General features: G+C 41.4%; 1 protein-coding gene across 1 annotated transcript in view; it reads right to left on the bottom strand.

Annotated features, from left to right (window-relative positions):
* Nucleotides 1-17823: 17823 nt before the first annotated feature.
* LOC126393477 (tripartite motif-containing protein 45-like) overlaps nucleotides 17824-25198 on the bottom strand; it is an 18307-nt gene continuing 10932 nt past the window's right edge. The window contains exons 3-5 of the mRNA XM_050049664.1: nucleotides 23233-23347; nucleotides 22677-22803; nucleotides 17824-21384 (exon numbers count right to left, since the gene is read on the bottom strand). Of these exons, the coding sequence (XP_049905621.1) occupies nucleotides 21230-21384; nucleotides 22677-22803; nucleotides 23233-23347 (397 nt within the window). The 3' untranslated portion in view covers nucleotides 17824-21229. The remainder of the gene's footprint in view (nucleotides 21385-22676; nucleotides 22804-23232; nucleotides 23348-25198) is intronic.

The following is a 25198-nucleotide window of genomic DNA, read 5'->3' as shown; positions in this document are numbered from 1 at the left end:
GTACATGTTATGCAGAGATAGATGATTGAAAGCATGACAAGGTCTGCAGGCCTTGGGCAGTGTCAAGTGACTGTGTAAAATAAGCAGAAGCACCTGTTGTAGCACCACTGCTGATGATCTTTCAACAGTGTTCAGAGGGAAGATTTCTTTGGTAGAAAGTAAATCTAGTTAAAACTGTTCACAGTGAGGTCTGTGGATTAAACAGAGCAGCTGGGACTTTGTGGTGAGAAATATTAGCATCATGGCTTTGGAAATGTCATTATATCTCAAGAGGAATTGGATGTATTACCATGAATTTCTGTACAGACATCAATGGATGAATGGATGCATGAATCCTATGGACACATTTGATACAGCTATCCATGCTGTGCAGAGGATGACTCCTAAAACCTCTAGTGACATTTCACCCACTGCAATAATCAGGTTAAGTTTTTAAAGGGAAAGTTCACCTTAAAACCAAAATACATATTTTCCTGTTACCTGTAGTCTGTCCATCCATTTTCATCCACTTATCCGAGGCTGGGTCGCGGGGGTAGCAGGCCGAGCAAAGCACCCCAGACGTCTTTCTCCCAGCTCCTCCTGGGGGACCCAAAGACGTTTTCAGGCCAGATGAGATATGTAATCCCTCCAGAGTGCTCTGGGTCTGCCCCGGGGCCTCCTACCAGTGGGACGTGCTTGGAACACCTCTAATGGGAGGCATCCTGATCAGATGCCCGAACCACCTCAAGTGACCCCTTTCGACATGAAGGAGCAGTGGCTCTGCTCCGAGCTTCTTCCGGATGTCCGAGCTCCTCACTCTATCTCTAAGGCTGAGCCCAGCCTTTCCACGGAGGAAACTTATTTAGATTCTTTTAGTCACTACCAAGAGCTCATGACTACAGGTGAGGGTTGGACTTCCAGAATCGCCACCTTAACGAGGTGGAGGGGTTTGCGTGTCCCTGTGAACATAGGAGCTGTGCTGTCCAGGGCCAAAAGCACCTGGTAGGGTTTCTCAAGGCAAAGTGGTCCAAGGGGAGGGGCCAGACTAAGAGCGATTCAAGAAGACCTTGATGAAACTCACAATTCTGACTTCAAGCACCTCACCTGGTATGGGGACACCGGGACCTGATCAGGATGCCTCTTGGGTGTCTCCCGTTAGAGGTGTTCTGGGAACGTCCAACTGGTAGGAGTTCCCGGGGTAGACCCAGAACACACTGGAGGGATTACATATCTCATTTGGCCTGGGAACGCCTTGGGGTCCCCCAGGAGGGGCTAGAAAGCGTTGCTGGGGAGAGGGACGTCTGGAATACTTTGCTCAGCCTGCCGCCCTCGTGACCCGGCTTCAGACAAGAGGATGAAAATGGATGGATGGATATTTTTGAATGAACAATCTGAATCTGAAAAGTAAATCACGTTGGCAAAATGGAAATACCTTGAGTAAAAGTACCTCAAAATTATACTTGAGCTACTTGACTAAATGTACTTAGTTACATTCCACCATTGAAGAGATGGATAAAAATCTCCCTGCATATAATCTCCCAATCAATCTCAACAAATGAGACTAGAACTCAATAAAATACTCCAGAGTCGCTCATGACACCAAGGAGGATTGTATTTTCTTATCCCTTTGTCTTTCACTGTGAACGCTCCGTATTGAAGTAGAGCTTAGCGGGCAGTTAGTCTGCACCGTGAGACTGTCAGCCCACATTCCAAAGTGAGCTTTTCTCTGACAGGTAATCTATCCATGTATAAAGTTCAACCATAAAGACGGTCGCAGAGTTTTGCTGAGTGTGGAGACGGCCCGGCCGCCGAGTCCATCAGCTGGTCCTTGAGCTGCCACCAGCTGCGGCCGCCCTCTCGGCAGCAACAACAGGACCGCTGGGATGGGACGTCTGATTTACAGGACACCCCTCAGTGAGTGAATTAGCGGCAGTGCTGCAGCGTGCAGTGTCGTAATCACTGCGAAGTCCTCCCTTCGGAGAGGCATCACTATGAGTCACCCTCTGCGCTCAGCGAGCAGGGCCGGTTGGGTTTGACGCCAGGGCCGTTGTGGGTGCAAGGAGACACACACACAAAAAAAGAGCTGAGCAGACACAAAAAGGCTGACAGTTTCCAAATCACAGCCAAGTTGCAGAGAAGGAGAGTGTGTGTAGTGAGAGAAGGGAGGGTGTCCTTTGCTTCAATGCATCTTTGATTATCATTGTCAGAGGGATGGATTGCTGGACAGGGAAGGATTTATTGCAGATTTCACACCCACAAAGAACTATGCTGCAAAGACAAAACACTCATTCTTTACCCTTTGTGGGGAGGAAGAAGAATCAGCAGAAAACAAAACAAAGGGGACACAAAATCTTTACAGGGGCCTTGGCATGACACAAGATGCTGTATTTCAGCTGGTTACCAACAGCCGTGTGTCCTGCAGCTGCTTTCCTGACAGGATCAAACAGTGAATTATGACGTGACTGACGTGCTGCACCAGAGCACCTGAGGGAACCCGGCTGTCAGTGCAAGGGCAAGGTCAACTGCAACCTCTGGCTCTGGTGGACAGGGCCATGTGTGTGTGTCCACAGGGGAAGTGTGTCTAAAGTGTCAATCCCACGCTCTAGCAGCGATAACTGCATATAGTGCTGAGAAGGGGCTCTACGACACACTCTTGATTTTTGACATTCCAGGTAATGGTGCGACGCAGCACCTTCCCACACCGCCAAGAGCAGTGATCAAGGGTCTCTGCAGGCAGCGTGGCATGATGGGTAGATGAACAGAGCTGTGTCCACATAAAGCACATGTTCTTTATGTGTATCGACACTTAGCTGTGTAACAAATGACACTGAAGGATGGCAGTGGTGGAGGGTAACTAAGTACATTTACTCTTACATTGGGTGAGAGGCGGGGTTCACCCTGGACAGGTCACCAGACTATCACAGGGCTGACACATAGAGACAGACAACCATTCACACTCACATTCACACCTACGGACAATTTAGAGTCACAAATTAACCTGCATGTCTTTGGACTGTGGGAGGAAGCTGGAGTACCCAAGGAAAACCCAAGCTGGGGTTTGGACCCCCTACCTGTACTATGAACCACTCAAACCAGGATCCATCTTGCTGTGAGGCGACAATGCTAACAACTGCACCACCGTGCAGCCCTGAATTAAACTTGTTCTTTCTAAGTGTTTGCAACTCAAGTAAACCAAGTTAGTCTGACTTAACTTGGTCATGATGTGGTGGAGTTTGGATATCTGCATGTTCTGTTCTGTTATTATGTTTGAGAGCATAAAAATGCTACTGATTAATTTGCAATCAGCAGAACACAGATACATAGAACAATGTTGACACCTACAGCGTTGTTTTGTTTATTACAGTTCAAAGCATATGCATAACATGCAGAGTGAGATGACTGAAGCTTGACTGAATATTGATATCTGTGATAGAACGGTGCCGTGGAGCCTTGTTGAAATCTTAAGTAAAGTTGGAAAAAAGGATTTAGCCTGAATATTCCAGATTTCTTTTCTATTTAATAAAGATTGTTTAATATGGATTTGATTTGACTGTATAATTTCATTCAGATCCACAAGCACTGGCTATGACTTAAAATGCTCAGAATGGCACTGCGAACTTATTATTCTTTGTTGTGATAACTTTATTTATCAAAGGCAATCACTGTCATAAATTCCACTGAGTGAGCACAACTGTTCAGCAAAGTCAGACTAATGTGGTTTACTAAAGTTGCAAACATTGCAAAAGAACAACTTAATTTGCTTGTCATTTTTTAGGTTGCAACAACTTAAAATTAAGTGAATTCAACTAAATTTTCAAAAATTTGAAAATTCATAACAAATCAACCATATGTGCTACAACTTCACAACTTTCATCAAACTGTAGCCCCAATACTGAAGAAACTTTTGTACATTTAAACCTATTGAAAATTATGAAGTTCATCACTGTTTTTTTCAAAAACTGTAAAACTTCTTAAACCTATCTCCTCCCACAATTTGTGCTCAATTGATACAGAGCATCTTCAGACTGTCCTACACAAACTATGTTTTCAGATTTTTGATTTATCAAAAATTGAGCCTACAGTGCATCAAAATGTTTGACTGTAAACGGTACAGTAAACATATACATGCAAATTCTTGCTTAATAAATCTTCAATGTTCATGGAAAAAAAGACAAAATTCTAGAGTCATGGTAGATGATGTGTGGCAAATTTCAGAATTTTATCTCAAAAACTGAATTTTTGACAGCATTTTGAATTTTGCTCTAATGTGAACAATTGGAGTCAATGTAAAAATGGCAATTTTAAACATCAGTTTTTCACTTATGGAGCAAATCAATCATTGTTAAAAACAAATTACCAACATCTCCATGCTGTCTAGATGCAATATGTGTATTTTCAGATTTTTGTCTTAATAACTGAATTTTTTACAGTGGTTTCAAATCTGCCTTTCCATGCACGGATGGCTGCTTTCCTACACAACAGTGAATGGCTTACTCAATTTGTGAAGCCACTGTTGAGTTGCTACTTGCCAATTAGCTCAGAGCGGTAGATGACCGTCTTAGGTTCCAGAGGTTGCGGGTTCGAGCCTCAACTGGTGCAGAATCCACATTGTAATGTAATCATCTTCTTGTGCTCCAGCTTATTGCTTAAAATTGCCTGAGCGTGACTGATCACTGTGCAGCATCTTCAAGTCTTTTTTCTGCTAGAAAATCTGCCTTCTCATGCTTGAAAATAAACCAAACTTTGCACAAAGATCCAGTGTCAATACTTCAGTGTGAAACCATCTGAGGCTTCTCACTTTGCACATAGCTCAACTAGTTAAACATCAGTTTTTCACTTATGAAGCAAATCAATCTTGTTACAAATAAATTACCAACATCTCCATGCTGTCTAGATGCAATATGTGTATTTTCAGATTTTTGTTTCGATAACTGAATTTTTTACAGTGGTTTGAAATCTGCTTTTCCATGCATGGACGGCTGCTAAACCTGCACGTCTGGCTTAGTCAATTTGTGAAGCTACACATGAACTATCACTGACTAATTAGCTCAGTGAGATAGAAATTGATTCTTAGTCTCAGAGGTTGTGAGTTCAAGCCTCAGCTGATGCAAAAAGCAGATTGTGTTGCAAAATTCCTAAATGTCTTCCAATTCTTCTGCTCGTTGCTCAGAATTGCCTAAAAATGCCCGGACCCGACCCATCGCTGCGCAGCAGCTATAATTTGTTTTAATTATTGAAAATTGCACTTACTTTCTATTTACCCTAGATTATGACGTTCTAGAAGAGAAACAAAGTGGTTAAGTGGTTTGTTAGGAACTTAGACCTGACCAGTTTTTACCTTTACTTGATACATGCTACTGGAGTTTTAGTTTCAATATTAAGTAAAAGTAGAATATCAATCAGTTAACATTAGTATAAAATAAATGTCATTAAATGTTAATGTACACACTAGTGGAGCATCAGCAACATGAGCCCTTATGTCCAAACCGTAGGTAAACAGTAAACAGTAAATTCATTTTCTATAGACATCACTTTTCAGCCTGTACATACAACTTCTATTCAGTCAGTTCACTGCCTCACGAGAATTAACCACAGAGGAGAAAAACTCTTTCTCTGTAATGCATGTGACTTGAAATGAAGCGAAGTACAATACTCAAGATAAAAGTACTTGAGTAAAAGTTAAATTAAAAAGTATAAGAACACAGAAAACGACTCCGTTACAATAATGACTGTAATTAAATTTGTTACTTCAGCTACTGGGGACATAAAATGCCAAACTTTTTTTTATAATTTTAGGTTTGATGAAATAAAAACTGTTGAAGTGCACAAACTCAGTGATTCAGATATTCTTGTTAAATCCAATTGACAGGGGCAAAAGCTGATTTTTTTTTCAACAATTAAACCTTAAATCTGAGTTAAAATATTTATATGTCTGTAATTTTGCATTAAATGTTAAGTCTGCATGTCTTGGTCATCATTTTATACACATACCCTTTAATATTGTTTCCTAAATATTTGTGAAACTTCACCAGAATTTAAACTCAAGTTTAGATGTCTCTAAAAATTATAAATATACATTTTAGGATGAGATTTATTTTCGTGAGGACGAAAATTAATCGGTTGATTATCTTGTTTTTCTCTGTTCATGATTTTGCATCTACACAATTTAATGTGAACTACATTCATATATTGTTTACATATTTTATTTTGATCTCTACTTTAAATTTAGAACTATTTAATATCGCGCACCTTACGTGCAGGTATTGAGAGTTATGACTGAGTTTGGCGGAGTGATATACAAGATCCCACTATTACTGTCGGTGTTCAGTTGTCCTATGTTCTTTATGGATTAAGTCACTCCAAGAAGCTGTCCCTGTTATTTGACTCACAGCCCTTTGATATTTAATTCAGTAACTAGTAAGTTTATAGGAAAGACAGGAGAGAAACCTGCCTTACAATATCAACATTAGCTCGATAAAGAGGTACAAAAACAGTGAACATTTGCTGTGATGCTGCAATTTAGTCAGCTCAGATCAAAGACTACTTTAGTGACAATAAAGAGTGAATCGTACCTTCATACAGCCATCATTTGGTGAGAGCAGATTTGTCATTTTTCAGTTGATAACAGAGACATTTTGCAATAAAACTCCTCAAATACAATCTGCACAGATGAGACACAGAAACCCCAAAGTGGTTCACAAACACACCTCACTATGAAACAGAAGAGAGAAAACTCAGGTGAGCTGGGGAAAAAAACATCTAAATACAGCCATAATAACCACTGAAATTAATTAAGCAGCACAAACATCCTCTTGTTCCAGTATCTGTTATTGATCTACAGTCAGTCGATCAGTCTGAATCACCATGTCTCTTTCCTCACACTCACCTCGTCTTATTACATCAGCAGTATCCCTTGTGTTTCTCAGTATCATTAAACAACAGATCAGGTCTGTTGTTGTTTTCTGATTCTGCTGCTCCGAGCCGGCGTGATCAATCATTCCTGTTGCACTTGAGTCGTATTGGAAAACGATACATATCCATTTGAAAACACATCCTCACCCATAATATCACCTTTCAATATCTTTAAAATATAGAGGCTCCAGAGTGAGATAAGGTTATCACGCTGTCAGTGATGTATGGCTTCGCTGGCTGGCAGAGGTGGAATGACAAATTACACTTAATATCATTATACTGAGTCACTTTCTGTTTACTCTGCAGTTTTTGGAGTTGTTTTGTTGTTTTCAGAGAGTTTTGTTTGCATTCAGTGGATTATTTAACAAATTATTTTGCAGACTAAAAGTATTGATGCAGCCAGCAGTAAATTATTCGTATCATATTTGTAAGACTAGAGTTATGGTCTTGTGGTTATACGCCTCTGCAAATAAGTCAAGTTGCAGTTTTCATCTTTGTCTTTCCAGAGTTGTGTAATAAAATTGTGTCGTGAAGACTTTTAAGGAATTTGATTAAAGGTGATGAAGGGAAACTCCAGTATTTTTCAACCTGAACCAATTCCTCTCATGTTTTCATGTCTCAGTGACCTATGGGAGGACAGCAATTTTTGAAATTGATCCAGTATTGAGAGTGAGTGTTGCAGCCGACAGCGACGAAACAGACCACATTGTAAAAACAGCTCATTCTAAGGTAACGAAAACATGACGATTTCTATTTTCCGGTGATTATACACTAAAGAAAACATGCTTATTATACTATACTCCATTTCTACACACTGGACTTTCAAATGATACAAACTCATTCACTGAATAAATCTACAAGTCAACTCTACAGCAACTTTCAAATCCATTTGTAAGATACACGTAAATTATTACAAAATAATGGTCAAACATAAAGAGTTCAAATAAACTACAAACAACATAAAACTATTTAAGTAATAAGTTATAACAACACATTCTCACTCTGACTTCCCAGCTCTGGGAAACCGGGCAGCCTCGACTCCCCACTGAATCAGCAAACTTTCTGTTGCTGCCATTACCAACACATTCTCACTCCGACCTTGTCACATATTGACGTTTGGTCATGGACCTTCCATGTCCTGATATGACATGAAAGGTACCCTGGGTGCTTTTATTTGTTGATGGTCTGGGACGCCGTGTCAACTTGTGCCTGTTACATGCATTGTCTTCTTTCAAAATACACTTCCGTTTTTACAGGAAATTTAATATTTACATACAGTCTCTTTCAAAATAAAAGAACTACGTCAATACAACACCGCGAATTGACTTTTATTTCCTTCAACAAATGATGCAAAGAAAGAACAGGGTTTGGCGTTATAATCTTACAGGGTGCAAACACCACTTTCTCAGGTGAAAGTCGATCTTTGCTGGACCCATCCACCACTGATCCCACTCGCCACAGTCAGACTTTCGCCCTTGTCCTGTCGCATTTCCCCCTGACATGACTGGCTGTGTATAATGCTGATGTTAAAGGACAGCTTTTTTCATTGGTTTCTGACACCGCAAGTCACTGCCCAAGCGCCCGACATTGACGACTTCAGATTGAGACCCGGCTCGTTATAAGAACGCCAGCCTGGTTCAGGTGAGTTTTCACAGAACTGAAGTTAAAATACTTTTGTCCTGAGCCTTGACCGTGAAGCTTTTTTGCAGCATTTAAGGGCCCAATCTGAGGAGTCTTGGTACAGATTTAAAAGATGGTGAGGTGGCCCTAAGAGCTCACTGCACTGTGAATTTAAAGAACACAATGAAGAAACCTCTCCAGCAGTGTCTTACAACATTACAGAAAGGACCCTACAGAGCAATTAAATGTTTTTCTGTAAAGAAAAAATCTTCACATTGCCTAAATCAGCTAAATATTTAGCTGCAACTTTGATAATCTTATGGATGATATACACTTTCTGTACACCAACACAACAAACTATTGGCGGCACTCCTTTCTCTAACTCTCACGAACATCTCCACCGTTTACTTCCTGCAACAAGTCACCTCTCACAAGATATTAGAACACGACTTCTCGTAAGCGAGACTGAGACACATAACAGACTGGCACAACCGAAAGGTACAGAAAAAAGTTTTATTTCTCTGTAGGGGCCTTTCCGTAATAATGTCTGAAACTCAAAATAACAATCTGAGCCTGTCAGTGGCAAAAAAAAAACTGAAAATGAACTTGCCCCAGGTGGTTACTTACAGAGGGAGTGGATCCTTGTCCACGGGGATCACCATGTTTCTACAGTCGCCCAGAGGAGATTCTAGATAGGGCCATTCGTGTTTTCGTGTAGGCCACCGTAGTTAACAACCCCTCTGTGACAAGAGCTTCAAAAAATACTGATTTATCCAGCGTTTTTACTGGTTTAAACCATTTGTTTTGGAGAGGAGGAGACCTCTGCTCGGATATTTCGGCTCCTGGTAAAAACTTCCTGAACAAAGAACAGTGAAGGAATCCAACCAGGAGAAGCTGGCTGGTTGCAATCTGCCATCCTCACTGCTAGATGCCACTAAATTCACCTAAATCTTGCACACTAGACTCTTAAGACTCCACGTACAGCATAAAACAGACAACAACAAACATTAAAAGTAACCAACATCCATATAAAACATCACTATCAGTTATCCATTTTCAGAAAAGGTTTCTAAAGTCACACAACAGCACCACTGTAACTGACCATAAGTTTCTTTTTTATACCTGCACCACAGGCAGGACTTACACAACACTCATATGTCAAACTGAAAAGTCACCATCAGAATTTATAGCCCTGACTGAGGTGAAGGTTGTTTCTCAGGCTGTGTTTATTAGATTGCACTCCACAGTTCAGTAGGAAGTGATGTACTCTTCTAAGATAACAAGTACATTTAAAATGTCTTGCTGTTTTTTTTGGAGCCACTCTCGCAACCCATCTTCCAGAAAGCATCCTTGCTGATTTCATGCAGCTGTAATCTTTTAAAAAAGGTGCATGTCCAATTTTAAAAACCAAGGTCTTTGTATCGCTCAATCGTCAGCGTGTCCGTGAACTTGAGACAGCAGTAGCTCTGAACAAACAAGCTTCATTGGCTGTTACAAACTCTGCTGCTTTCCAGTGGGAGCTGGTTAGGCTCCATTTAAAGCCCGGTAAGTATATTACTGCCATGACTGTGGCCTAACCTCTTTGTCTATAATCAGGTTATGGAGTGTTCAACCTGAATGACCTGCAGTCTCTCTGCTGATCACACAGCCATGCAACATGAAAGCTTCTTTTGAAGACACAAATGCTGGTTTCCTGATTGTGAAGCATTCCTGTGTCAGCAGCAGAGGTGGAGGACGCATACAGATCCTTTATTTTAGTAAGTTCTAACACCACACTGTAAAAATACTCCATTACAAGTACGATTTCTGCATTGAAAATGTTACTTAAACATATACTGTGCTAGATTTTTCGATTTCTCAATCATCACATATGGGCGTGTACCCCCACAGTGCTTAGGTGAGATCGGGGCTTTATAAGAAATGTAGCCACCAGGTGCCAGACTGTTAAGCAGCAAGCATCCAAGAGACACAGTGCAAAATGCAAATCTAGCGAGGCAAAACACCAAACGAGGGTGGATCCGGGGTTGACTTTTACACTTTCACTGGCAAGCATGTTTACAAACACTAACCAACAATCCTGCATGGTATGCCTTTAAATAAAAATACGTAAGTATAATCAGGAGAATGTACTTTATCAGCATTAGCTGACCCGATATGAGCATCAGTTGACCTATGGCTAAGCCACGCCCCCCTCCACTCACTCGGACAAACTATCAACATTCAGTGACCGGCGCTATGGCAGGTGTCACAGTACACGGCATTTCACAGGAGGCAGTTGATGATTTTTGGGGACATAACGATCAGATGTCATTGAGAAGTAACCAAAAGGGCCTAAACTACGCATTGGAGGGATATATTCATCATTTTATTGTTGAGAAGGTCGATGAAAAGCTTAAATTACAAGCCAAAATTTACAGGTCACAGTGTACGCTTGTGAACCGCATCTGGTTGCCGTCACCATCAAAGACAACAAGTTAAAGTGCCACTGAAGTTAAGGTTTTTGGCTCAGAATATGAGAAAAGGATAACGGCCTTTTTACCATCTTTACCAAGAGTGTCTCTCCGTTAGTTTGGTGCTACAGTATTTACACTGAATCATTCAGCATAACGTTTGCCAACCTTTGTTATCTCTGCCATTACAGATAAGTTAATGAAGCTAAGCTCCAGAAGTTAACGTTAGCTTAACTAGAGCCCTTTGGACAACAGCTAACAATGATGTACGATCACCAAAGTACAAAACTAGAACAAAATAGGCTAATGAACTCCCAGCAAACAAGGTGACATGATGAACAACGCAGCTAGGAGCTAACGTTAGGCTAACTTTAGCTAACGTTAGCTAGAGATGTTAAAGATAACTTTATATTTCTTTCCAGCAAAGTGACAATATGTTGCCTCAAACACAATGTTGACTTACCTTAGAACAGATGTAGACATCATTGTTAATCTTATTCACGTTGAGTTGATGTTGTGGTCTAACGTTACCACACAACTTTATCCAAAGGAGACACTTTTCTCGGTTGAGATGTGGTTTAAAGTGTAAAAAATACACCTGGTCGCCCAGCCTCTCAGGATACCTTGTGTCAGAGTTGCATGTACCCCATGCACACCGTTTGACCATTTTTAAACTTCAAATCTCTGAAAAAGCTCATAAAACCGAACAAAACTGACTTTCTGTAATGCATTTCAATGGACGTCCAGGCAGAGAATGTCCCAGTGTATGGGAATGGCTATACGCACTGTGATTGGCTCATCGCGTTTGAGGGTGGGGCTTAGCCATAGGTCAATTGTGGCACACCTCTTTATTTTGGGCCATCTTCTCGCGAAGTGTTTTGAGGGCGGCAAGCACCTTATCGGGCGCCACGCTGCTCACTTCTTGGGTGTCCTCGCTAGGTGAGGCCAGCGCCTCCTCCGTGCCTCCCTCCATATCCGTACTCTTCGTTGATTTAGGTTTCACCATCGTCGGTCACGTGGTCACTTGAAACACAGCGAGCATTATGATTGCTAAATGAATGGTTAAGTTGTGAGCTGGACGAATTTTAGCTCGTTGAAGGATGTTTTTAAAACAAAACGAATAAGTGAAGTGCGACTAGTCACTCATCGCACCAATCCGCAAGTTCCAGAGAAGTATTAAAAGAATACTTCAACCGCAAAACGACTATTTGTATATCAGTTTCTCACAGCGTGTTACACTGAATTCGTGATAAAAACTTTTTTTCGCATGCCTCCGAGGTGAATGAAGAATCCAAAAAGGCAAACATTCTTCACGAACTGAAGTCATTTTCCACACTGAGTACGAGCTTTTACCCTGAGGTAGACGATACAGGATGCCCAAATTTCAACTGAACCTTTTGAAAAATCCATTTGTGCCAACCTCAATTAAGATTTTAAATAATGTCGCTTGATGCTTTAGGGGTTGTGTTGTGTATTGCATATGGTGCTCTGTTGTGTGCTGTGCAGTACATGAGTGGCTGATGTGCAATACTGTTATGTGTTGTACGTGTTTTTATAGGGATTTTTTTTATGGTTCATGCTTTTCATTTCTTCTGGACTATTATTGTCAGGCAGGAATACATGTGCAGCTACGGGGACGATAAAGTATATTATATCGTGTCGCATTGTACAACAACTTGTGCAGTAAAATCTGAGTCTCATTTATTTTAGCTATAAAATGAGAAAGTTTGTGACCCGGCTGCCATTTTGGAAACATGGAAGCACCGGCCGGAGCAAATGTTCTCATTCTACAGCTAAACAGTACACTAAAATCCATTTCTGAAAACAAAAGAGGTGAGAAACAGGCAATGAAGTAACAGAATTTTGATTCATATTTGATCAGTGGTTTGACAGTTTGACCGCAGTTCATGAGCAGCGATTGACGTCACTGACAGCTGCGTTAGAGAATCCTCAGTCTCGATTGGTTGTTTTTGTTCATTTGCGTGGTAAATGCCTTATAGCCTTAAAGAAGCACTATAGGAGGGAGGAGGAACAGGATGTTGTCACTGACTGATGTACTACTGTGTTGTTATAGCAACAGTTGGCTTGTTAAATCTGCAATAAAACAATTTATTTCATATGTTTTGTACAGAAAAATCTTAATTTGCAATTTAACTAAAGCTGTCACACAAATACAGTGGAGTCAAAGGTACATTTGTCTCAGAGATGTAGTGGAGTAGAAGTAGAAAGTGGCACTAAAGGACAGAACCTTAAATGTGTACTTAAGTACTTGAGTGAAAGTACTTTGTTACATACTGGTCAGCAGTAACACAGTAACCATAGAATTTGTCTTTAAGTCTTAAGTGCTGGTGGGGCTTGCCTCATTTGTTACATAACTCTGGAAACTAGATTCTGTGACGCCCATGAATTATTGACACCACACTAATTTTAACAAATCAAGATGAATTATTCACAGCTCAGCACACAGGGATTCTCCTACAGAGAATTCTGTAACAGTGAGTTTATATTCTCAGAGTCGCCTTTTCAAAAGTGCATTTCAGGTGACCTTCAGTGTAGTGTAGTGTGTGTGTGTGTGTGTGTGTGTGTGTGTGTGTGTGTTGACAATGATGGAAGCCAGCTCTGCTCTCTTGCAGCTCGGAGATAAAGTGTCTTTCAGAGAAGGATGTCAGGTGCTGTCACAACACTGGACTTGAGGTGACATGATGCTGTTACCTGCATCTGCGTCATCAACAGAGTTCATTTCTTTTTCTATTCTTCTCTTTATATGTATGGTGTCTTTGTCCCATTTGATAGTGAAGCTTTTTTTTTTATTTTACTTTTTATAATGGGAGTACTACTAAGTTTTTACATCAACATCCAGTTCCAAAAAAGTTGGAATGCTGTGTAATGCATAAATAAAAACAGAATGCATTGATTTGCGTAGCCTTATTGCCCTATATTCAGTTGAATACAGAACAAAGACAAGATATTTAATGTTCAAGCTAATAAACTATACATCCATTCATTTTCATCCGCTTGTCCAGGGCCGTGTCGCGGGGACCGAAAGAATGAGATCGCAGATACAAGCGGTGGAAATTAGTTTCCTCCGTGGGGTGGCTGGGCTCAACCTTAGAGATAGGGTAAGGAGCTTGGACATCCAGAGGGAGTTCGGAGTAGAGCCGCTGCTCCTTCGCATCGAAAGGGATCAGTTGAGGTGGTTTAGGCATCTGATCAGGATGCCTCCTGGGTGCCTCCTGTTCAAGGTGTTCAGGGCACTTCCCACTGGTAGGAGGCCCCGGGGCAGACCCAGAACACACTGGAGGGATTACATGTGTCTCATCTGGCCTGGGAACGTCTTGGGGTCCCCCAGGAGGAGCTGGAAAGCGTTGCTGGGGAGAGGGACGTCTGGGGTGCTTTGCTTGGCCTGCTGCCCCCACGATAGATTCTCAATTTGATGCCTGCAACATGTTACAAAAACATTGGGACAGGGGCAACAAAAGTTCGTTCGAAAGTTCGTTTGCAACATTCAACAAGTAAACAGATGAGTTGGTAACAGATGATAGAATCATTAGTGGGTATACAGGGGCGTCCTTGAAAGGCTCGGTTGTTCACAAGAAAGGAAATTGTGTGGGAAAATAGTCCAGCAGTTTGAGAATGTTTCTCAATGCACAGTTGCACCATCTACGTTTCATAATATCAGATTCAGAGAATCTGGAGCTAATCTGCAGCTAAGAGGCAGAAGCTGAAAACCAACACTAATCCGCCATGACCGTTGACCCCTTAGGCGGCACTGCATAAAAGCCAACATGATTGTTTAAAGGATATCACTACATGGGCTCAGGAACACATTGTCAGTAAACACAGTTCATTGCTGCATCTACAAATGCAAGTCAAGACTCTGCAATGCAAGTTGAAAGCCATATATCAACAACATCGGGAAATGCTGCTGACTTCTCTGGACCTGAGCTCATCTGAGATGGACTGACACAAAATGGAAATGTGGGCTGTGGTCTGACGAGTCCATCATGGACATCACGTCCTCCGGGCTAAAGAGGAAAAGGACCATCCAGATTGTTACAGCTCAAAGTTCAGAGCGAGCATCTGTGATGGTATAGGGGAGTGCTAGTGACCCACCCATCAATGAAGGCACCATGAATGCTGAAAGGATCACACAGGTTTTGGGGCAACATATGCTGCCATCCAGACAATGTCGTTTTTGGGGACGTCCCTGATTATACCATGTATTAAAACATCGTGGCTTCGTAGTAAAAGAGTGCAGGTACCAGACTGACCTGCCTGCAGTCAAGACCTGTGTCCTATTAAAAATGTGTGGCGCATTATGAAGCACAAAATATGGCAACGGAGACCCCAGACTGTAAAGCAACTTAATTTGTATAAGAAGCAAGAATCGGAAAGAATTTCACTTTCAAAACTTCAACAATTACACTTACTGAGTGTTGTAAAAAGAAAAGGTGATGTCAAACAGTGGTAAATATGCCCCTGTCACAACGCATGTGAAATGTGTTGATGGCATCAAATTCAGATTGTCCCCCTTTCCTCTGGGTGCCTGTTAGGAGGATGAGAGACAGACACACTCAGTCGTCTGCTGCAGCTGAACTTTCTACAACTCTCTCCGGATAAACGTAACAGGCAAAGCATGAAAACATAAAAAGCACCAAATGTAAAAGATTAAACAAAAGAGAAGACGTCTGTGAGACAATATTGTATCATGATCGTTGGTTCACTCGATTACAAGGAACATTAGTCCAGAGCTCAATGGCGGGTGAAGGAGGTTTATGAGGTCTGGCATAAGTCCTTCTCTCTGGGGCTCACAGCAGCAAGCCGTGAGCTGCAGAGCCACGAGCTGTGAGCATCGCATTTGCAGTGAACGGTCATTGTTTCGTTTGGTGTGTGTGTGTGTGTGTGTGTGTGTGTACTTCCTATACTGGATTGACTTCACTAAGAGAAGGGAGAGAGTGAAGGAGGTGAGAAATCAATAATAAAGGCAGGTTTTGAACCACTCCATCATCTTTAACCCACAGCTGCCCTCACGTAATGCAAGTGTGTGTCTGTGTGTGTGTGTGTGTGTGTGTGTGTGTGTGTGCCCGCAGTGACCTCCACACCGAACAACTGCTGTATTTGATTATGCAGTGTAGTATGTAACTTCCTCTGTGATGGGTTTTAGTGGAACACGTCCCCATTCATCAAACATTTATAATAAGAGAGTCAATCTTGAGCCGCTTAAGACATTTTTCATGATGATGCAGAATTCATCGGGAGCCTCTTAGCTCACAGCGACCCCGGTAAAGACCGGCTTTTGAGAACGCTGATTATGAATGATTTGTAGGAACAAGCACAGAGAAGGTAGCTGTCACAGGCAGAGGGACATAGAGAATACAAAGAGTGGCTCTCTTCTGCCACCTGGTGGCTTGGAGAGGGATTATAAAGCTTAATGAGCTGTGAAAAGCAGACACTGAGACTATTAATAAAGTTCTCTGTACTTTCTGTAATGTTCTGCTTCTTGCCAGTAGGTATTGATTGGAGCATGAATGGTTGTCTGTCTCTATGCGTCAGCTCTGTGATGGTCTGGTGACCTGTACCAGGACAAGCGGTTATGGAAAATGCATGAATGAATGAATGACTGAGACCATTCTCTGTCATTAAGTACTGCAAGTTTCCTCATGTCAGAGTGTGATATGTGGGGAAACTTGTCCTCCTCACCTTTCAAAATCCTGTTTGTGTCCACCTCACTTTAAAATGTTCATCTACTCACCAAAACCTCTCTAAAATGTATACTCAGCTCACTCAGTGTAAAAGACCATAGTCTAGGTAGGTGGTCCAAAAATGCATCTGAGGCACTCTGGCTTAGTTAAAAATCCTTTATTAATACATGAATAACTAACACAAAGAAGAAGAAGGAGGATGAAGCCACATAGTTTCTGTCCAACCCCAACCTGAGCAGAGTATTCATTTCAAACTAAGGGCTGACATGTTTGTGGGCAGCTGCGGCTCAGAAAGCAGACCGGGTCGTTCACTAATCCGAAGAGCCGCGTGTCGAAGTATCCTTGGGCAAGATACTGAACTCCAGCTGAACCCCAAATTGCTCCTGATGGCTGTGCTATTGTTGTGAATGTTTAACCGAAGAGCAGGTGGCACCTTGTATGGCAGCATGAAAAGCACTCTAAGTGGTCGGAAGACCAGGAAGACCCCCTTGGATCATTTCAACGAGTATGTGCCTACATCCATCCATCCATTTTCATCCTCTTATCCGAACCGAGTCGTGGGGGCAGTGAGCCACGCAAAGCACCCCAGACGTCCCTCTTCCCAGCAACACTTTCCAGCTCCTCCTGGGGGACCCCAAGACGTTCCCAGGCCAGATGAGATATGTAATCCCTCCAGCGTGTTCTGGGTCTGCCCCGGGGCCTCCTACCAGTGGGACGTGCCCAGAACACCTCTAACAGGAGGATCCTGATCAGATGCCGAACCACCTCAACTGACCCCTTTCTGCGCAAAGGAGCAGCGGCTCTACTCTGAGCTCCCTCTGGATGTCCGAGCTCCTCACCCGATCTCTAAAGCTGAGCCCAGCCACTCCACGGAGGAAACTCATTTCAGCTGCTTGTATCCGTGGTCTCATTCTTTCGGTCACTACCCAGAGCTCATGACCATAGGTGAGGGTTGGGACGTAGATGGACGAGTACATCGAAAGCTTTGCCTTCTAGTTCAGCTCCCTCTTCACCACAATGGCGCAGCACCCACATCACTGCAGAAGCCGCTTGTAAGGCACCTTTTTATTTCAGGAGAGCATGAATGAGAAATAAGCACTAGCCACCTGTTGATACAGTCCCATCAAGGAATGAGGCAGAGTGTGAAAACTGAGAAATAAGTGATTTTATTTTGATTGTACAGGCTCAAATGTTTCAGTAAAAAGTAGTCAAGCAGAGTAAAATACTACCTGGATCAATGTGACAATGTGAACAGCAGCATATCGATTCTTGGCTCGATCTTGGACCACAAATCAAAGATTAGTCCTCATGTCTCCTCAAGTATTTGCATAGGTCTACTCATCTGTACCATCAGCAGTAAAAAACACACGTATCTGCACTCACACTCGAGATAATTCATATTCAGAATACAGAAAATACACAAAGGCATTAAGTGGCTCATTATGAGCTCCACGTTTGTGGTTTTAAGTCAGTGCTGCGACACAGCCTCTGGAGAGGAACGACTTTGTATTCAAAGACGAGGCTGACTGCACCTTCTAGGTCACAGTGTTTCCCAGATAAAGCCCTCCTCACCAGGAGGCACGGTGGAGTCGGGGTGCTAATGAGACTGAAGGAAAAACCCCATTCTGTGCACATTTAACGGACTTTCTCCTCATTAAAAACATGAATAAGCACGCAGCTGATATGTTAAATCTTTACATGCACGGAGCAAAACAAACAGTATGAGTATGTTTCATATTATGAACAGAATATAATGAATGTTTTGAGTTTACAGGCACGTTGTATTCCAGCTCAGTGCTTCTGTCTCGATTCAGGTCGTATTCAGGAGGAGCTGATTTATGCTCCTTTCTGTCGTGAATATATGCAAACAGGAATATTCACAAACAGGGAGCATGGAAATTAATTTGTCCTGGTGTTTGGAAACAATGTGTGGCACCACAAAACAGGCATCGACTTATAAATGGAGTAAAATCACTGCATTGTATTTTACTAAGTATCGATTATTGTCTACTGTATAACCAGATGTTCCCACCTGTAGTTTATACCTTCAAATAATATAATAATAGGTGAAGTAAATATGTTTTTTTGATATTATATGCCAGTGTTTATTACATGCAAATAAAAAAGTAAGTACCTGTTTTTAATCTTTCTATACAGCACAAAAATTACCAAGTTTTTACTAAAGAATATCCAACTGTTGTTAAACAAAGTAATTACCTGAAGTTAGCATAAAGAAGACCTGGTATATATTAGGAAAAATTGGGGGATCGACCCATAATCTACCAAGTTAGTACTAATACAAACTGTACACACAATTAACCTATAGTATCATGGAACATAATAAATATATTAGGGCTGCCCTCGACTAAGAATTTTCCTAGTCGACCAATAGTCGTCATTTAGGGCCATTAGTCGACTAGTCGCCCGCATGTTTATGATATTAATGTTATTATTAAATGATATATTTTGGTGGTTTGAGTTGAAGGTGTGAGAAAGAATAGTATCAGTAACATTGTTAACACTGTGCTACATTACAGAGAAATACAAAACCGTACTAATGAACCTTCATTAATATAGGCCTATATTTTATCTACAAGTGCACGTCACACACTGAGCGAGCCGCCTGTTAATGACGCTGTGGGCTAATGGGCATGTAGCTACTTCCATGTTTCAGATGATACGTCATGTTTGTAGTCGACCAATGAAGATGAGTTTACATATCACCTTGGGTTCGTCCTTCACCTTCTCAAAATGATCCCACACTTTGGATTTCCTGCCCGACATGTTATTAACTAGCCTGTGGAATAACCGCAGGTACCAGCCCTGGAAATTAACCTGACTCCTGTCTGACTGCTGAGCGTGGACACTTCCTGTGTCTGTCCTTTCAAATTAAATTCCCACATGGTCCAGTCAGATAGGTTTTGATTTAGTTTGACAAGGTGCAGCTCCTGATAGAGTTTCAGGTTTTTTTTTCTGCAACTAAGTGACCAATGAAATCTTGCCTTTCTGGTCGACTAACGTTTGGTCGACTATTAGGGGGCAGCCCTAAATTATATATTTCTTAGTACTCAGAACAGATTCAACAAACTCTGACTTGACGAACCAGAGATGGAAAACTCTGAGCTTTTGGCTCCAGAACAGCTGATCAGAATTAGTTCAATCAACTCTAAGTAAAGCTTGTGCATAGTGAGTGAAAGAAGGCATCATCAATGGAGCTCCGATACTACGATTCACCATGGCAACAGGTTAATAAAAGGCAGAGCCTCCATTTTAATCCAGTGGTTGCAGTGGTATTAATGCATGTATATGTGACTGTTGCTAAGATAACACAATAACATTTTACTTAGTGTTGTCCATTGATTCATCACTTAGGCCACAGCCTACGTTACATTACACTATTTTAAATATATTTGAGACAAAATAAAGGGTCAGAAACTAAACGATAAAAACTATAGTTGAAGATCTGAAAAACATATAAATCAAAGAGACATGACTACAAGGTCACAATCTGATCCAGTAATAACATGGTTGGTTATTTGATTTGCAGGTTTTTGCAGGTCCATGAACGCAGCACAGGCAGGACTCTTCTTTTTTCCTCAGCTGCAGTTTGTGGAGTTTTGATTTTGACTTGTGCGGTGCATAACTGATCAGCAGATCCGATGACATCAGATCGATGGATGAAAGGAGCAGCTGTTTGTGAGTGAAAACAAACTGTAGATCCAGTGCACTGAAATTGAGTTTCACGTTCAACTGCTCCATCTGTGGAGCAAATGAATAACCAGACGATATATATATTCCAAGAGCGCACCTAAACAATGGTCCAAGTCCAAAAATAGGAAATCAGAACATGGCAGCAGAAGTTTTAATTGTGGCGGGAAACCCTGGCATGCTGCTTGTAGCTATATTGTCAATTATTTTTCTTATCTTTTGAAATCATGATTGTTTTTGAGGCACTATATTTCAAGATATCTTCTTGACTGAAGCATATAAAAAATACAAAAGTATTCAAGTTCAACCGTCTGGTGATCCTTAAGGTTTCCATTTAAATGAGTTTTACATTTAAGATATAAAACACGGATTTCAGCACCTTTGAAATCGACACCAGCTTCAAGGTTAAAAAAAGAATCTGCTTTAAGAGCAGCAGATAGCCGGGGACAGAAAAGTGTAACAATAAGGAAGCAGCACTATCTCTTCTTTAAGGTGCCCTTCAGCACGGCTTTTAACACATGTGATTCAGACTGCTGTGATTGGGGCATTTCATCCTCTATCTTGTCACAGGCAGGCAGAGCTTAGACACAAAGGCACTTTACAACAGATTCAGAGCCACAGCTTTGGTGTTTGTCTCTAATGGTGAGCTGGCTGCTGCATGTCTGGCAGAGGTGATCACTCCCGAGACTCAGAGACTTTGATGTCCTGCCTCAGTCGCTGTGTCTTTAGAGCTTCACTTTGTCTGACCTTTTCCAAGATTTACAGCAACGAGCTTACTCCCCCGCCGCTCTGACCTTTTGGTTGCTGCCGTCCGTTATTAACTTGCATCATCTGGACGGGTCTCGTCTCTGCGTCGCCTCAGAGCTCCACGGTCCGCAGGTGGCCGCGGGGGGAGACTGCCGCCAGCACGCTCTGAGGCAAACACTCGGACTGCTCCACGGTGCTGCCGCAACAGGACCAGTGGGGCTTCCCGGGGTGTCCTTTATGACCGTGACCACAACCCTTAAATCCTCCTGCAGTCAGACAGACAGGGAGGGAGACAGACAGGAGATTAGGGACAACTCTGAGGTTTGTGAGTCCTTTCAGGGCAGGAGAGAGCTGGTGAGATAAAACTAAAGTTGGAAAAGAGGATGTATATGAGGAGATGTATATCCTCCATGGCCTTTATTTTGGATTGTTAAGATCCTCAACTCTGTTGGCTGTTTGTGTGTGCCTAGCCGTCAGCCTACAGCAAGCAGCACTAGTGGGTGGGGCGGAGGTCACATCCACATCTTCTCAACGAGGGAGACTCAGTGACTTATAGAGAAGGGGTGGGATTTGATAAGTTTATTCCTCCCACTCCTTTTCCAATACACTGACAATGCTCTTTCATTTTTTTCTATTTTATGTATACAAATCTTTTTTACCAGATTTATGAGCAGTATACAATGACATATTCAAGATGTCAGAGTGAGCATGGAGAACATGAACTGAACCCACACTGGTAATTTGTACCCTAAACTCTTATATCCATATAACCCTCCCACCTTTACTCGAAGTGATAATAATAAAATAAATATTTAAATCAAACATCAGACACACACAGAAAATGATAATAGTGATAAGACAAGGGAAATAAATAAATAAAATAGAATAAATAAGAAAATAAAATAACATAAAACTAAATAAAAATAAAATAAAATAAAATAAAATTAAAATAAAAATTAAAATTTAAAATAAATAAAATAAAATTAAAATTAAGAATAAATAGAAAGTAGATAATTATCATCTGAGTGAATAGTAGCCTTACTCAAAACTCCATAAAGGGCTTCCAGGTCTCCAAGGGAAAATCTAATCTTTTCAAGTTTGAGATGATTTAGGATCTCCTTCATCTAGCTACTGTGTGAGGGTAGAAGAGTGTGCTTCCACTTAAACAAGATGAGGCGCCTAGCTAATAGATCTGTAAAGGCCAAAACAAGCCGTTTTATCAGTGGGAGGTTCGTGCCGTAGGTGGTGGGACATACTCTTCATTGTATAAAAATATTACTTTCTTTCTGTCTGTTTGTATGTTCATGTCTTTTTTTCTTTTTACATGTTATGAAATAAATATCAGATATTAAATATCTGCTTCCAGCCCCTTTTCAGAGTTTTTTTTTTTACTTCTTATGTCGGAAAAACCATGTTAAACAAAATATTAATCATTATGGAGTATTTTTGCATCCCTTAAAAAAAAAAAGTATATGATTTTAGTTGTGTTTGTTTATTGCAAAAATCTAAATGAAAACTGTCCCCAAGGCCATGTATTTTAAAGATCTCCTTCGTGTACCTGGCATGGTTCCTGCGCAGCCACAGCGAGCCTCCTTGGCTCCTCCACTGGAGCAGAAGGAGCAGCAGTGAAATGTCCCGCTGTGACGCCTGAACTTCCTCTTCACGTTGAGAACAAACGGAGAACCCTGCAGAATGAGACGACACAGAGTCAGTGAGGCAGTGTGTCAGTCTGCGTTGACACAAGCAGACATTTAATGAAAACTGAAAAATTACCGCTTTCTCAAGCAGACTTTCACTTATTAAACATCCCAGTAGGTGAATTAACATCAGAGCCGTCAGAGGCAGGGTGTTTAATTTCTTTTGCCTGAAGAGAATTTTGTCCATGTTGATTTAATGTATCAGGATGATGTGAACAGACCTGAGGCGGTACACTGTGAGCTGCTCGCCACACCACGGCAAAACGTCAAACTTCATATTGAAATATTTTTAACATGCTGTCCTCAGCTGCAAACCATAATTAATAGCTATTAATCAAACTAGAAAGAATAACTGTTTTGAGACTGTTTTCCATTTTTATATCTCGCTCTGACAAACTCCTTCAGTTGGCTTCATACCTTGACATGTTGAGCTTTGACACAAACCCACACTGAGTAGGTTCCTGGCTCCTCAGGTGTGTATGACACTCTGTAGGATCCATCGCTGTTGTCGACCACGCTCGTCTCCACTGTGCTAAAGCAAAAGACAATAAATTATCAAAAGAATGCAGCTGATAATCAATTCTGTTACACCAAAATTCAGCTTTAAAATGTATTTCGTTTAGGAAAAAAATCCCATAAAATATTTAAGCATATTGTAATTTAAGTGGACTGAGAGGAAACTAGACTGCTGCTCCTCCTGCTGGCTCTGCTCTCAGGCTTTAGAAAATCTAGGCCAATCACAGGTGATTTCAGAGAGAGGGCATTCACACTGGCTTTTCTAGAAATGCAGATGCGTGTGCATGTCCAGTCAGTGAACGCCTGATTCAATGGTGGAGAATCCTGCAGAGAAAGTTGTTATTCCAGCGCTGGGAGAAGCTAATGGAACAGAAATGGACAGAAAATGTTGCTTATGATTTAGCCTTCTGCCTCCAATCACAGTGGGCCTTTCCCAAACCACAAACCTACATCCTCTACCTATCTACTTGCTTTCCGTTTCCACGTTCACGCAGAGTGTCTGCCACATTAGGTGCAATCCCAAACCAGCTAGTAAGGGTAATAAAACCCTCCGATAACAAGCCTGCATAGATGCCGACTTACTGACCATGTGCAACACAGAACTGTGTTCCTCATGGAAGAAGCTCCGTACAAATAAAGTTCAGTGCGACTACACTTAGGCATGTTAACTGTCCAAACTAAGATAGATATTTAAGATTGTCACACAGACGTTAACATCTTAAATGCTACATTGTATTTAAGACCAAATTTACACCTCTCTTGTCTTTGTAAAATGGTTGCCTTATTTATTTCATAGTCAAGTGTTGCAGGAACTGCTGCAAAAATGAGCACCTTACAGAACATCAGAGTGAAAAAGGAAGATGTTTAAAAAGTAAAAGACAAGAAATGTCACCAGTGAATCTCAGGGATAAGTTTTCTATCCTTTTATGTATTATTTATTTGTTTATTTATTTACTTATTTATCAATTAATTTGTTTATTTTAATGGCAAAAGGATACGATACACTACCAAAGTTCCAGTAAACAGCACTACAAATCTAATTAAAGTGATACAAATACATATAAAGACCACAAAATGTGAGTAATTTTACTTCATTTAATTTTACTTTACAAATATTACGACATCTCTTTTTTTTCTGCCGCAAAAGGAGAAGTCTGTCCCAAAGCTTGCCGCTGTATTGACACCCTTCACCTTGATGTAGAGTGGTTCATTCAGCTGTGAAGGTGACTACAGACAGAGTGATACACAAGACAAAGTGGGAGTGAGTAAGGTCCAGTTTTGGGAAGGCCTAACATGTCCTGTGTCTCAATCCCTGCTGCTACAGACCACCTAACTGGGAGAAGAGCAGGCAGTAGCTCCGAAGATAGACCCCCCCTTCAGTGGCTGCAACAACTTGAATCTAGGCAACGAAAAACCCCAGCTCCAGGGGACCAGATAGCCCCAACTTCCTCCCAGATCAGCAAACTTTCTGTTGCTGCTGTTACACAGGTTGGACCACACTTGAGCCACTACAGCCAACAACTGAAGGTCTATTTCCAAAGCTGTTGCCCGCTTTCCTCAAGGTTGCCTTCCCCAGCTTTAAAGACATTAACTTCTTGCATTTTATCTCCTCTCATATCAAATTTACCCTTTCACACTTGGCAGAGCACATAAACAATACACGGTTGTTTCTTGTTTGTAGGGTTGGGTCGGTATGAGAACAAAAAAAAAAACGGTCCGGTTTTTGTAAAAAACCACATCAAGTCGGTAATACTGGATTTTCACCACTTGGGGGCGCAATTGACTCATTTAAAATAAAAAACGACCTTAGGACAACAGAGTGACAGTAACAAGTTGTTTCTTTTATTCCTTACAAATAAATTTTGCA

This window comes from Epinephelus moara, chromosome 7 (genome assembly GCF_006386435.1).
Source record: "Epinephelus moara isolate mb chromosome 7, YSFRI_EMoa_1.0, whole genome shotgun sequence".
Classification (NCBI taxonomy): Eukaryota; Metazoa; Chordata; class Actinopteri; order Perciformes; family Serranidae; genus Epinephelus; species Epinephelus moara.
This window is presented reverse-complemented; position numbering and strand designations above follow the sequence as displayed.